Genomic DNA, 12,398 nt, shown 5'->3' on the forward strand with positions numbered 1-12,398 from the left:
GATCATCTACTTCATAAAGTTTGCTGAAAGGACCAAGGTAAATAATGTGTGGTGAAGTATTTTAAATAGGTGTGGGTTTACAGAAAGTTATCATATGCCTTCCAGATTACTAATTTCATTCCAACAAATCAAAAGCATGAAGGATGACTAATCTGAAGATCATTCTCTCAAACAAGAGATTAATAGAAGTCTTGGGCCGGCGCTGTAGAATAGCGGTTAAAAGTGCCGCCTGCAGTGCCGGCATCCCATATGGGAGCCAGTTCAAGTCCCGGCTGCTCCAATTCCGATCCAGCTCTCTGCTGTGGCCTGGGAAAGCAGTAGAAGATAGCCCACATCGTTGGGCCCCTGCACCCACATGGGAGACCCAGAAGAAGCTCCTGACTCCTGGCTTTGGATTGGCACAGCTCCAGCCATTGCAGCCAATGGGGAGTGAACCAGCATATGGAAGACCTCTCTCTGCCTCTCTTCCTCTCCTTCTCTCTCTGTGTAACTCTTACAAATAAATAAATAAATATATTTATTTTAAAAAATGAGAGAAATCTTTTTGAATGTTCTCTAGTGCTGGTAAAGTGTTTTCCTTTTTTTTTTTTTAAGATTTATTTTATTTATTTGAAAGGCAGAATTAGAGAGACAGAGAAGGTGAGGCAGAGAGAAATTTTCCATCTGCTGGTTCACTCCCCAGTTGGCCACATTGACTAGAGTGGTGCCAATCCAAACCAGGAGCCAGGAGCTTCTTCCAGGTCTCCCATGTGGGTGCAGGGACCCAAGGATATTTGGGCCATCTTCTACTGCTTTCTCATGCCATAGCAGAGAGCTAGATTGGAAATGGAGCAGCCAGGACCCAAACCAGTGCCCATATGGGATGCCAGCACTGCAGGTGGCGGCTTTACAAGTTATGCCACAGTGTCGGCCCAGGTAAACTGTTCTTCTAAGAGGTCCTTTGCAAATATTTTGAGAAACATTTTCATATAGAAGCACCTCAGGGAATCTCAGGAATCATTTAATTAAATCTATAAATACATTGAAACAAATCAAAGAGGAAACTCTTGAAAGTGCCTTCTATAAGGCAAAACAGTTCAGGGTTAACAGTTTTCACTCTAATGATAATAGTCAGAAAAAATCATTTAGTATCAAACCTAGTCTCTCAAATTAGACTTATAGTAAGCAGCTTAAGTGTAAAGATCAAGTTCCTCAAATCAAGTTGATTGAGTTGGTAGTATCAACACCTTTCCTATCAGTCCTGGCAATTTAATTCAATAAATTCAAGGTAAGAAATAAAATGTTAAAGTCCAAGTGAAAAAGGAATCTAAAGCACAATAAGACCGAGATAATGCACTTACGTCATTACTTCCTTTAGTGACCCAATAGCTTTCTCTAAAGTGCTTTTGTCGGGATTTTCATCAGCTGTATGCTTCTTAAGATCTGTAACAATGTTTTTTCCATGATTAAAACAAATTCAGTGACTTGCCATCTAAGACTTAAAATTGCTGTCCTTCTTGCTATGAGCTGATTACTTTTAAAGCATCTAATCTTTACTTAAAATGTTTTAAGCAATGTTCCCTAAAAGATTCTCTGACACATCTGTGAAGAACTCCATAGTTGGCCAGCGCCACAGCTCACTAGGCTAATCCTCTGCCTGAGGCACCGGCACCCTGGGTTCTAGCCCCAGTTGGGGTGCAGGATTCTGTCCTGGTTGCTCCTTTTCCAGTCCAGCTCTCTGCTGTGGCCCAGGAAGGCAGAGGAGGATGGCCCAAGTGCTTGGGCGCCTGCACTCGCATGGGAGACCAGGAGGAGGCACAGCACACCAGCCATAGCAGCCATTTGGGGAGTGAACCAACGGAGGGAAGACCTTTCTCTGTCTCTGTCTCTCTCTCTCACTGTCTAACTCTGCCTGTTAAAAAAAAAACAAACAGAACTCCATAGTTTACTAAATTTTCAGAGTACATAAATTGATTTTGTTACGCTGCTCTCTCAATCCCTTCTAGTAACACTTGGAAACTTCTAGATTCTTCAAACTCTTTCCATACTGCTGTGTGAAAACACATGATCTTCAATTAGCTCTATTATTATTTTACATTTCATAAGGAGACTCTGACAGCATCACAGAGAGCATCTCATATCCTTAACAGCAGGTTTTGTTTTGTTATTTTAGAGATTGACAGGTAACAGGATGACTCCTTTTATCCAGAATGCTTATCATGTTCTCTGTGCCATGTTCAGCACATTATAATCAAACATTTGTTCAATCTAGTTCCATGTCTACGTAATTTTTATATGGAATAATAGGGGAGAAAAAACTTAGAAATCAAGTTCATTTTAAACATTTTTTGGAATTCTACAAATACACAATGAAATAATAATTAAGGTTTAAAAACTAGCAAAAAATACATTTTGGAAACAAGTTTGTTTACACTTTCTTATAATGTGTAAGAGACTGTCTTTAAGAGTTGGAAAACCATTTTATAAGCTATAATGCTCACTACGTTAGATAACCCTAAAAGGAACAAAAATTACTATTTATTGTGTACAATATACTAAAATAGTTTACAAAAATATAAACATTCATAAAATGAGCTTCCTTTTCTGCTGTACATATTACTATAGTAAAAGTGAAAAATCAAAATTCCTTATGACAGACTTAATTATGTTTTTAAATTAGCTTTCATGCTTAACATAAAAACAGACATTATTCGACAAATACTACTTTAGCCAATTAAATGTAAAATACACTTTTTTTTATTTTAACACAGGCAAAATTCTTTTTTTTTGGACAGGCAGAGTTAGACAGTGAGAGAGAGAGAGAGAGACAGAGAAAAAAGTCTTCCTTTCGTTGGTTCACCCCCCTATATGGCCAAGCGCGCTGCGCTGATCCGAAGCCAGGAGCCAGGTGCTTCCTGCTGGTCTCCCATGCGGGTGCAGGGCCCAAGCACTTGGGCCACCCTCCACTGCCTTCCCGGGCCACAGCAAAGAGCTGGACTGGAAGAGGAGCAACCAGGACAGAATCTGGCACCCCAACTGGGAGTAGAACCCGGGGTACCGGCGCTGCAGGTGGAGGACTAGCCAAGTAAGCCAGGGTACCAGCCAAAATTTATTCTTCAAAACACTTTGCGGGGCCCCTGTTGTGGTTCAGCAGGTTAGGCGCCAGTTGCAACACTGGCATCCCATATTGGTGTCCCAGTTCATATCCTGGCTGACTGGCTTCTGATCCAGCTCCTTGTTAATGCACTAGGAAGACAGCAGATAATGGTACAAGTCCTTGAGCCATTGCCCCACTTGGGAGACCTGGACGGATATCCTGGCTTCAGCCTGGCCCGCCCTTGGCTTTTGCAGCCATCTGGGGAGTAAATCAGTGGACCAAAGATTTCTCTTTCTTTCCCTTTCTCCACTAGTCTTTCATTTTGCATTTAAAATACATAAATCTATGGGGCCGGCATCGCGGCATAGCAGGGAAAGCTTCCAGCAATGCCAGCATCCAATATAGACGCTGGTTTGGTTCCCAACTGCTCTACTGCTGATCCAGCTCCCTGTAAATGGCCTGAGAAAAGCACCAAAAGATGCCCCAAGTACTTGGGGCATGTAGGAGATCTGGACTAAGTTCCTGGCTCCTAGTTTCTGCCTGGCCCAGTCTCAGCCATTGAGGCCATCTGGGGAGTGAACCAGTGAATGGAAGATCTCTCTGTCTTTCCCTCTTTCTCTGTAACTCTTTCAAATAAATCAATTAAATTAAAAAAAAAAAAAAAAAAAAAACGGGGGGGCATCCCATATTGGCACCAGTTCTAATCCTGGCTGCTCCTATTCCAATCCAGCTCTTTGCTATGGCCTGGGAAAGCAGTAGAAGATGGCCCAAGTCCTTGGGCCCCTATAGCCTCCTAGGAAACCCAGAAGACGCTCCTGGCTCCTGGTTTCAGATTGGCGCAGTTCCGGCCATTGTGGCCATCTGGGGAGTGAACCAGCAGATGGAAGACCTCTTTCTCTGTCTCTACCTCTCTCTGTAACTGTCTTTCAAATAAATAAATCTTTAAAAATAAATAAATAATTAAAAAATACTCTGCCATAAAACTCCCTTCTACTATTATCAATGGTTTAAGTTCTTGAATAAATGGATATATGCTTCAAAGTATACTAAATAATCTACAGTGAAAAAAAGTAAACAAAATGTCACATATATAGAACTTAATTAAAATTCAGGAAAAGACTAAAAAACTTAGGATATGTGAATCATTTCCTTGTAATTCTTGTGGATCAATTTTGTATTTATTTGTATGTAAACTAATTTTCCATTAGTGACACATTATGAAATAGAAGAAGATTTTTAAGTTTAAAGACAAAGAGTACAATACTGGGGCCAGTGTTGTAGCATAACAGGCAAAGCCATTGCCTGCGACGCCAGCATCCCACATGGGTGCCAGTTCACTTCCCAGCTGCTCCACTTCCCATCCAGCTACCTGGTAATGGCCTGAGAAAAGCAAAAGATGTTGACCCAAGAGTTTGAGCCCCTGACACTCATGTGGAAGACTCGAATGAAGCTTCTGGCTCCTGGCTTCAGCCTGTGTAGTGCTGGTCGTTACAACCATCTGGGAAGTGAATCAGCAGATGGAAGATCTGCCTCACCCTCTCTCTAACTCTGACTTTCAAAATAAATAAAAAGCCTTAAATTAAAAAAATATTTCAGGCCAGGCTAAATTTTTGTAGCACGAGTGATTATTTTTTAAATAATCCACAAAGTTTTTTCCTGTGTAAAAAACATATAAACTTGAATGCTAAAATCTAAAAAAATCTGAAAATGAGAAGATTTCTACTTTAAAAAAAATCATATGAAAATATCTAAAACAGTCTTATAATAGAAAGACAAGTACCATTTAAAAGTAATGCAACACTCGGTAACCTCTGCACAGGTCGGATGAGAAGTTCAACAAGGCTTTGCCGTCCACACTCTGGTTTAGCTTGGTTTATCTGAAATGAATTAATTTATTCAACAATTTAAAAGATGTTTTCTACATAGATTAGCCAGCCTCTATTTATGAGATTATATTTTATCATTAGTGTCTCAGTAGAAAAGATATGCTGGGCCTGAAATTACCTCTCAGGAAGCCAAAGGTTGACATCTGACACAGACTTTGAGTTCCTCTCTATACTCTCCATGTATCCCATCTTAAGCTTCTCATAAGTCTACATCACTTACAAGTAAAAAGGTTTTACAATATTAACTACGCTGACACTACTGGATACACTTAAAAATCATTAAAGACAAAATCTTACTGAAAATCTTATAGGTGTGTTTAGACTTAAAACATGTGTATCTTTTTTCTAACAAGCACACAGAACACTCAGCTGCCTATTGGCATCCACTACATAATATATTATGAAATCTTGTAAAACTAAAAAGTGCCACCCACAAGTACAACTAAAATTAACACATTAACATATTCTTTCACTGATACAGTTTTATTAAAGTTATAATTTACTTTTTTGTTGCTGTTTATTGAATTCCTTCAGAAATGATCCTCAGATTTTTATTTGAAAGAAATGTGTATTTATTACCTTGAGAAAAGCATGAAATCTTGGTTTCTGTTTTTCACATTTAATAATTGTTTCCTTGCTCATTTCAAAGAAGTTTACAAAGGGAGGGTAGGTTTTTACCAAATCTTTTGACTAGGAAGAAGAAATAGGAAAGAAACACATTAATTTGTTATGCATGTCACCCTCTCTCTTTCTTCACAAGTGAAATACAGAAATTCATCACCTAAAACTCTCACTAAAGAGTGAGTTAATGCCAAACAAAAAGTATCAATCGATACACATAGTCTAAAACTTAAAAGCTAACAAAGGAGTGGGTGTTTGGCTTAGTGGTTAAGATGTCTGCATCTCACATTAGAATGGGTTTAATACCTGCCTTCAACTCCTAACTCCAGTTTTCTGCTAATGTGCTCCCCGGAAGGCAGAAGTAATGGCTCAAGTATCTGGTTTTCTTTCCAAGTGGGAAACATGGATTAGGTTCCTGGCTCCTAGTTTTAGCCTCACCCCAGTGTCAACAGTCACAGGTATTTGGGGAATAAACCATTAGACAGGAAACTCTCTCACTCTCTCTCTCTTAATTAAAGCTTTTTTTTTTTTTTTAAGCAAACAAAGATCCAGAAAGGGGAAAAAATATATTAAAGCTTTATGTATTGATACAAACAAATCAGAATTTTAAAACTTCTGTAAGCTCAGAATACATTAAATTACAGCTAATCAACATGGAACCCAAGAGCATGTTATTATTTATTAAGGAACCCAAATAGGCATTAAAAGATCAATTATATGCCTAAAAATAAAAGAAAAGGAGCAATAACTTAGATAATTCAGGAGACTAGTAGGTATCCAAAAAAATGTACATACATGAAATTCTCAACCAACCAGAAAAAATACCTATGACCTTTATGGAAAGAAATAAAGTTGAGAAGAGGCTTCAGAAAATGAAATTACATGCCAGTACTCAAGGCACTGGAACTTACAAATCCTATTCAAGGAGATTCGGAGAAACTTACACTGTAAATCTCATTCATAGTACTTCATCAAAATAAATTTATTTTATAAACCTAAGCTGTATGATTTTTATCTTAGTAAAGAAACAATTAATTACAAATCTTTAAACAGATATAGCAAAAACAAAAAAGCATGTCAACTAAAAAAAGAGAAAAATAAAAAATTAAAGAAAGCTTCAAAAATCATACATCTGTGGCAATAGACTAAAGCAAGTATGGCACAGTACAACAGTTAATGTTCTTCTAATGATAATTTTGTGCTGTCAAAGTGTTAAATTGCGTGTAGAAAGCATGTTTCAGAAAACAAAGACATTTCTAATATATTTTGTAAACATAACCATGTCAAGTTATAAAATCATCAATGTGTTCCTAATTCTGTATATATAAAGTACATGAAATTGATATACCTTAAATAAAATTAAAAACAAAAAAACCACCCTGCCAGTCCTTGATGAGTTACTTTAACCCAAAAACTTAAAAAAGAAATAAGATACATACATATTTAAGAAAGATGTCACCAATGCTTTTGCTTTCATCCCAGTTAACAATAAGGTCTTCAAGATCATCCTGAAATAGCACAAATTGAAACATTTAAGATTAAATTTGACAGTCTTTTATACATCTTTTAATATTTCTCAGCCAATGAAAAGAAGTACTTTGCAAACTCTCTTAATTTGATAGGGTAAATAATTAATATCCCATTTCTTCTCTTCAACAAGGAATTAACTTTTTTGACAACCAAGAAAACATCCTTTGAAAAATGATTAAGAAAATATAAACAGAGCCAAGTCAAGTCAATAAGACTAGGTCTAACTTCCCATTATGATAGCTCAGTATTTTATAACTAGAAAGCTGAATTGGTAATATTAATTATAGAAAACTACCTTTAATCCTACTGCTGAAGCATTCTATTTAACATCAGTGATTAAAAACTATAATCCATAATGAGGGTCAGCAAATTTTACTTAAAGGGCCAGATGGAAAGTCTTTTAAAGCTTGGAAGTCATTTGTTCCTGTCATAACTACTCAACTCTTTTTTTGTAGAATGAAAGCATGATAGATAATATATAAACAATTAAGTGTGGCCATATTCCAGTGAGACCATCTTTACGAAGACAAGCCATAAGCTGAATTTGGCCCATGAATCATACTTTACTCATGCTTGGTCTATAAAATCTTCATAGTCAACCTTAAAACATCATATATTTATAAAAATTAAAAGATATTTAAAAGTTTTATACAATAATAAAACACAAAGATAATAAAATGAGAAGCCAAGAAATGGAATTCTAAGTGATTTTAAAGTAGAAATCATCCAATGTGATTTTAAAGAAGCTCTTAAAGTTCATCTCTTAAAGTTCATCTGAAGAGCCCTGGGATACCTGATCAATGGGATCCATGAGAGTAAAACTATTTTCATTATAACACAAAGACATTACTTGACTTTTACACTTTCATTCTCTCACAAATATACAGTAGCTTTCTAGAGGCTACATGATTTGTGATATTGCAACAGACTGAATGTAGAAGCAGATATGACAATCATCTTCTATTAGGTCAAACAGTAAAACAAACAAAAGAACAATGTAAAACACTACTCTTCTCATTAAATATTTATTTTTTTCATAAAGAACATACCAATTATGTTACCATATAAAGAGGTTATTTTTTTAATGAATTAATATATATTTTGGAAATATATATACTAGATACAAAAGGATGAACTTAAGGGCTGGGATTGTGACAAAGTAGGTCAAACTGCCATTTGTGACACTGAGATCACATACTGGAGGGCCAGTTCAAGTCGTAGCTAATCTACTTCCATTCAACTTTCTGCTAATGGCCCTGGGAAGAAAGCAGATGATGGCAAGTACTTGGGCCCCTGACTCCCAAATGGGGGAACCTAGATGGAAGTCCTGGCTTTTGGCTTCAGCCTGGTCCAGCCCTGGATGCTTTGGCCATTTGGGGAATGAACCAGCAGAGGGAAGATCCCTCCCTCTCTCTCTCTGATACTCTGCCTTTCAAACAAATAAAAAAAGATGAACATAAAATCTCATCTCAAATAAAACAAGTTTCAGAAGCAAACCTTCAAAGTCCTGTAGTAGGCAAAATTTTTAGTTATGACACCAAAAGCACAATCCATCAAAGAAAACATAAATGAATTAAAAGCACTTACTACTGCTTTTCCTTTTTCCACAAATAAATTATAACCAGCCTAGTGGGTTAAGTGAAACGTGTGATTTTAACTAGACTTTCTTGACTTTATAATCAAAGATGTTGAGGTTGAGGGGATGGTACTACGGTGTAGTGGATAAAGTAATCACCTACAACCCTGGCATACCACATGGGCATGGATTTGAGTCCCAGCTGCTCTACTTCCAATCCAGCTAATGTGCCTGGAGGGCTCCTACCACCCACGTGAGACCCAGATGAAGCTCCTGGATCCTGGGGCCAGCAGTGTGGCACAATGGGTTAAGCCTCTGCCTGTGGATCCAGCATCTCACGTGGGCACCAGTTCAAGTCCTGGCTGTTCCAATTTTTATACAGCTCCCTAACAGCCTGGGAAAGCAGCAGAGGATGGTCCAGATGCTTGGGTCTCTACCCTGCACACACATAGGAGACCAAAAAGAAGATCCTCTCCTGGCTTCAGATTGGCCCAGCTCCAGCCATTGTTGGCTCTTGACTTCAGCCTGGCCCAGCCCTGGCTACTGTGGACATTTGGGGAGTGAACCAGCAGATAGAATATCTCTCCCTCTCTATCTGTAACTCTTTCGAATAAATAAATAAAATCTTAAAAAAAAAAAAAAAAAAAGGTGGGACCAGCACTGTGGCATAGTGGGTAAAGCCATCACCTACAGTGCCAGCACCCCATATGGGCATCGGTTCAAGTCCTGGCTGCTCTACTTTTAATCCAACTCTCTGCTATGGCCTGAGAAAGCAGTGGAGGATGACCCAAGTCCTTGGGTCCTTGCACCACATCCGAGACACAGAAAGGGCTCCTGGCTCTGGATCAGCACAGCTCTGGCCATTGCAGCCATCTGAAGAGTAAATCAGTGAATGGAAGACCTCTCTCTCTTTGCCTCTGCCTCTCTCTAACTCTAACATTCAAATAAATAAATAAATCAAAAAAAAAAAAAAAAGCAAAGACATAAACTGTAGCTCAAAAAAGCTGATAAAAATTGATGCATTTCAAAAATATTTTTATATTTATCTTAATTTTGACTAGCTAATACCAATAAATGGAACCCATAAAAACAAAAGTTCCTCAGTTTTTACAAATAAAAAGGGATCCTGAGGTCAAATAATTTAAAAGATCTACGGCCCAATGCTAGGAAAATCAAAAAAAAAAAAAGTTCAAGGAGGGATAAAAACAACTTTTGATGGCATAAAAGTAAACTCAGGAAGAATACTTGAACAGACCACAAGTCAAAAACTAGGAAGGCTTACCCAAAGAAAATTGCACTTGAAAGAAAAAAAAGTAAGAGAAGAAGGCTAGGAGATTGTACCAAATATTTCGTCTTACAGCATTTTTCAAAACTTGAAGGTTTGTGGTAACCCTGCATCAAGCAAGTCTAAATGTCCCATTTCTCCAACAGTATGTGATCACTTCACATCTCAGTGCCACATTTTGGCAATTTTCATGCATTTCATTACTGTTATCTGTGATCCATTACCTCCGATGTGAATATTGTCTCTGTTATGAGGCATCACAAATGACACTCATATAAAATGGCATACTTAATCAAGATGTGTGTGTTTCAACTGCTCTAATGCTATTCCACATCTCTATCCCTCTTCCTATCCTTAGACCTCTCTATTCCCTAATACAACAATATTGAAATTATGTCAATTAATAATCTTACAATGGTTACTAAGTGTTCAAGTAAAAGGAAGAATCAAACTTCCTTCCCTTTAACTCAAAAGCTAGAAATGATTACACTTAGTGAGGAAGACATGTCAAAAGGTGAGATGGGCCAAAAGCTAGACTTTCTCATGCCAAACACTTAGTCAAGCTGTGAATGCAAAGGAAAAGTTCTTGAACAAAATTTGAACTGCAATTCTGGTGAAAAAAAATAAGAAAGTAAAACAACCTTAGTGCAAATATGGTGAAAGAGATTCCAAGATGGTGGAATAGGGACAGGACATACTGCTTTAGACTAGGGAAAAATAGTAGTGAAAATGTGGAGAAAGTACATTCCAAAGAGAGAGTTGGAAAGAAATCCAGAGTGGGAATTCTACATAAGGAAGAGAGATGGATTAGGTTCCAAGATGGTGGAGTAGGGAGAGAGTTTATTGCTCTAATCCAGGAGAAGATAGTTTAAACAAAGTGGAGAGTGTAGTCTCAGGGAAGAGTTAGGGAAAAAATGGCAGAGGAAACTCTACCGAAATTAGAGGACCACAGTGGACCTACATGGAAGGTGTAGTTGCCCACAGCTCAAGACTCCAGCAGCTGAGAGCCTACACACCAGCACTGCAAAGTGAGCTGAGACCACACTGCAGCAGCCCAAGCCACTGACAAAAAAGCTGCAGGAAGGCTGGCGCCGCGGCTCACTAGGCTAATCCTCCGCCTTGCAGCGCCGGCACACCGGGTTCTAGTCCCGGCGACCGGATTCTGTCCCGGTTGCCCCTCTTCCAGGCCAGCTCTCTGCTCTGGCCAGGGAGTGCAGTGGAGGATGGCCCGAGTACTTGGGCCCTGCACCCGCATGGGAGACCAGGAGAAGTACCTGGCTCCTGCCATCGGATCAGCGCGGTGCGCCAGCCGCAGCGGCCATTGGAGGGTGAACCAACGGCAAAGGAAGACCTTTCTCTCTCTCTCTCTCTCTCTCACTGTCCACTCTGCCTGTGCAAAAAAAAAAAAAAAAAAAAAAAAAGCTGCTGCAGGAAGAGCCTAGAGGGAACCCAGCTTGGAGCCCCAAGGAGGAAAGTGTACCAGCCAACTAGAGAAGAAAAAAAAAAAAAAAAAAAAAAGACGGATGGTCAAGTTTCTCTCCCCAGTCACTTTACAATGGTGTCCTGTAACAAGCCGATGGAGGAGGTTCCATTTTGGACATAGGTAACAGCTGCACCAGGCGCGTGTCAGCACCCAGCAACCAGCCAAGTGGAGACTCCTGACTCTGGAAAGGAGAACTAACAGGGGCAAGGAACTTGTTACTGTGTGAAGCTTCTGCACTGGAACTGTGAAAAATTAAAATGAAGGTTTGTGGCAGGATTCATGGTGTGGTGGGACTTTGAGTAGTCTCATTAGGAAACTCCACAAGTTCAGGGTTTCCTAGTTACCTGGTGAGAGACACTGCTGGGGAATCTGAACTTACACAGATCCTTCGTGTGGTCCTTGGGACACTTAGGACGAATATTATACCTACTAGAGCTAGTGCTCAGGCACTTGGTCTCCATGGAGGAGAGGAGCTCAGCTGAGCAGAATTAAACTCCCTTTTGATAAAAAAAAAAAAAAAAAAAAAAAAAAAAGAGAGAGAGAGACAGAGACAGAGAGAGAGAGAGAGAGAGGATTTACCATGGCAAACCTGGGTGTCTCACCTTAGGCACGCCCTTAACCCTGGAGAACTGAACAGAGCTCTCCGGCCACACTCACTACAAGCCTCTAGAGATCCACTGAAAGTGGACAGTCCACTTATCTACAGAGTCATGGTACAACGATAAAAGCCACCACAGCGGGGGAGGGGGACCAATGAGTATCTCTAGTATCTCTACAAATGCTGGAACAAACACAACAATCCAAGAAACAAGAATAAGGAAGACAACATGATGCCCAAAAAAAGGACATGATACTTCAATACTAGACTGTGAAGATGATAAGATAGAAGAAATGGAATTCAAAAAATTGATCGTAAGATTAAACAGAAGTAATCAAAAACA

At 39.0% G+C, this 12,398-nt stretch overlaps 1 protein-coding gene across 5 annotated transcripts in view; it reads right to left on the reverse strand.

Moving 5' to 3' along the window:
- Window positions 1–12,398, reverse strand: part of ECT2 (epithelial cell transforming 2) — a 69,840-nt gene that overhangs the window by 24,870 nt on the left and 32,572 nt on the right. For all 5 annotated transcript variants that reach the window (XR_007924608.2, XR_007924607.2, XR_007924609.2 and 2 more), the window contains 4 exons: window positions 7,023–7,091; window positions 5,542–5,652; window positions 4,857–4,953; window positions 1,341–1,422 (listed from right to left, as the gene is read on the reverse strand). Coding sequence is in view for 2 of the 5 variants with exons in the window: in XM_002716427.5 (XP_002716473.1) it covers window positions 1,341–1,422; window positions 4,857–4,953; window positions 5,542–5,652; window positions 7,023–7,091 (359 nt within the window). In the remaining 3 variants the exon portion in view is untranslated. The remainder of the gene's footprint in view (window positions 1–1,340; window positions 1,423–4,856; window positions 4,954–5,541; window positions 5,653–7,022; window positions 7,092–12,398) is intronic.

The sequence above is a fragment of the Oryctolagus cuniculus genome, chromosome 4 (genome assembly GCF_964237555.1).
Source record: "Oryctolagus cuniculus chromosome 4, mOryCun1.1, whole genome shotgun sequence".
Classification (NCBI taxonomy): Eukaryota; Metazoa; Chordata; class Mammalia; order Lagomorpha; family Leporidae; genus Oryctolagus; species Oryctolagus cuniculus.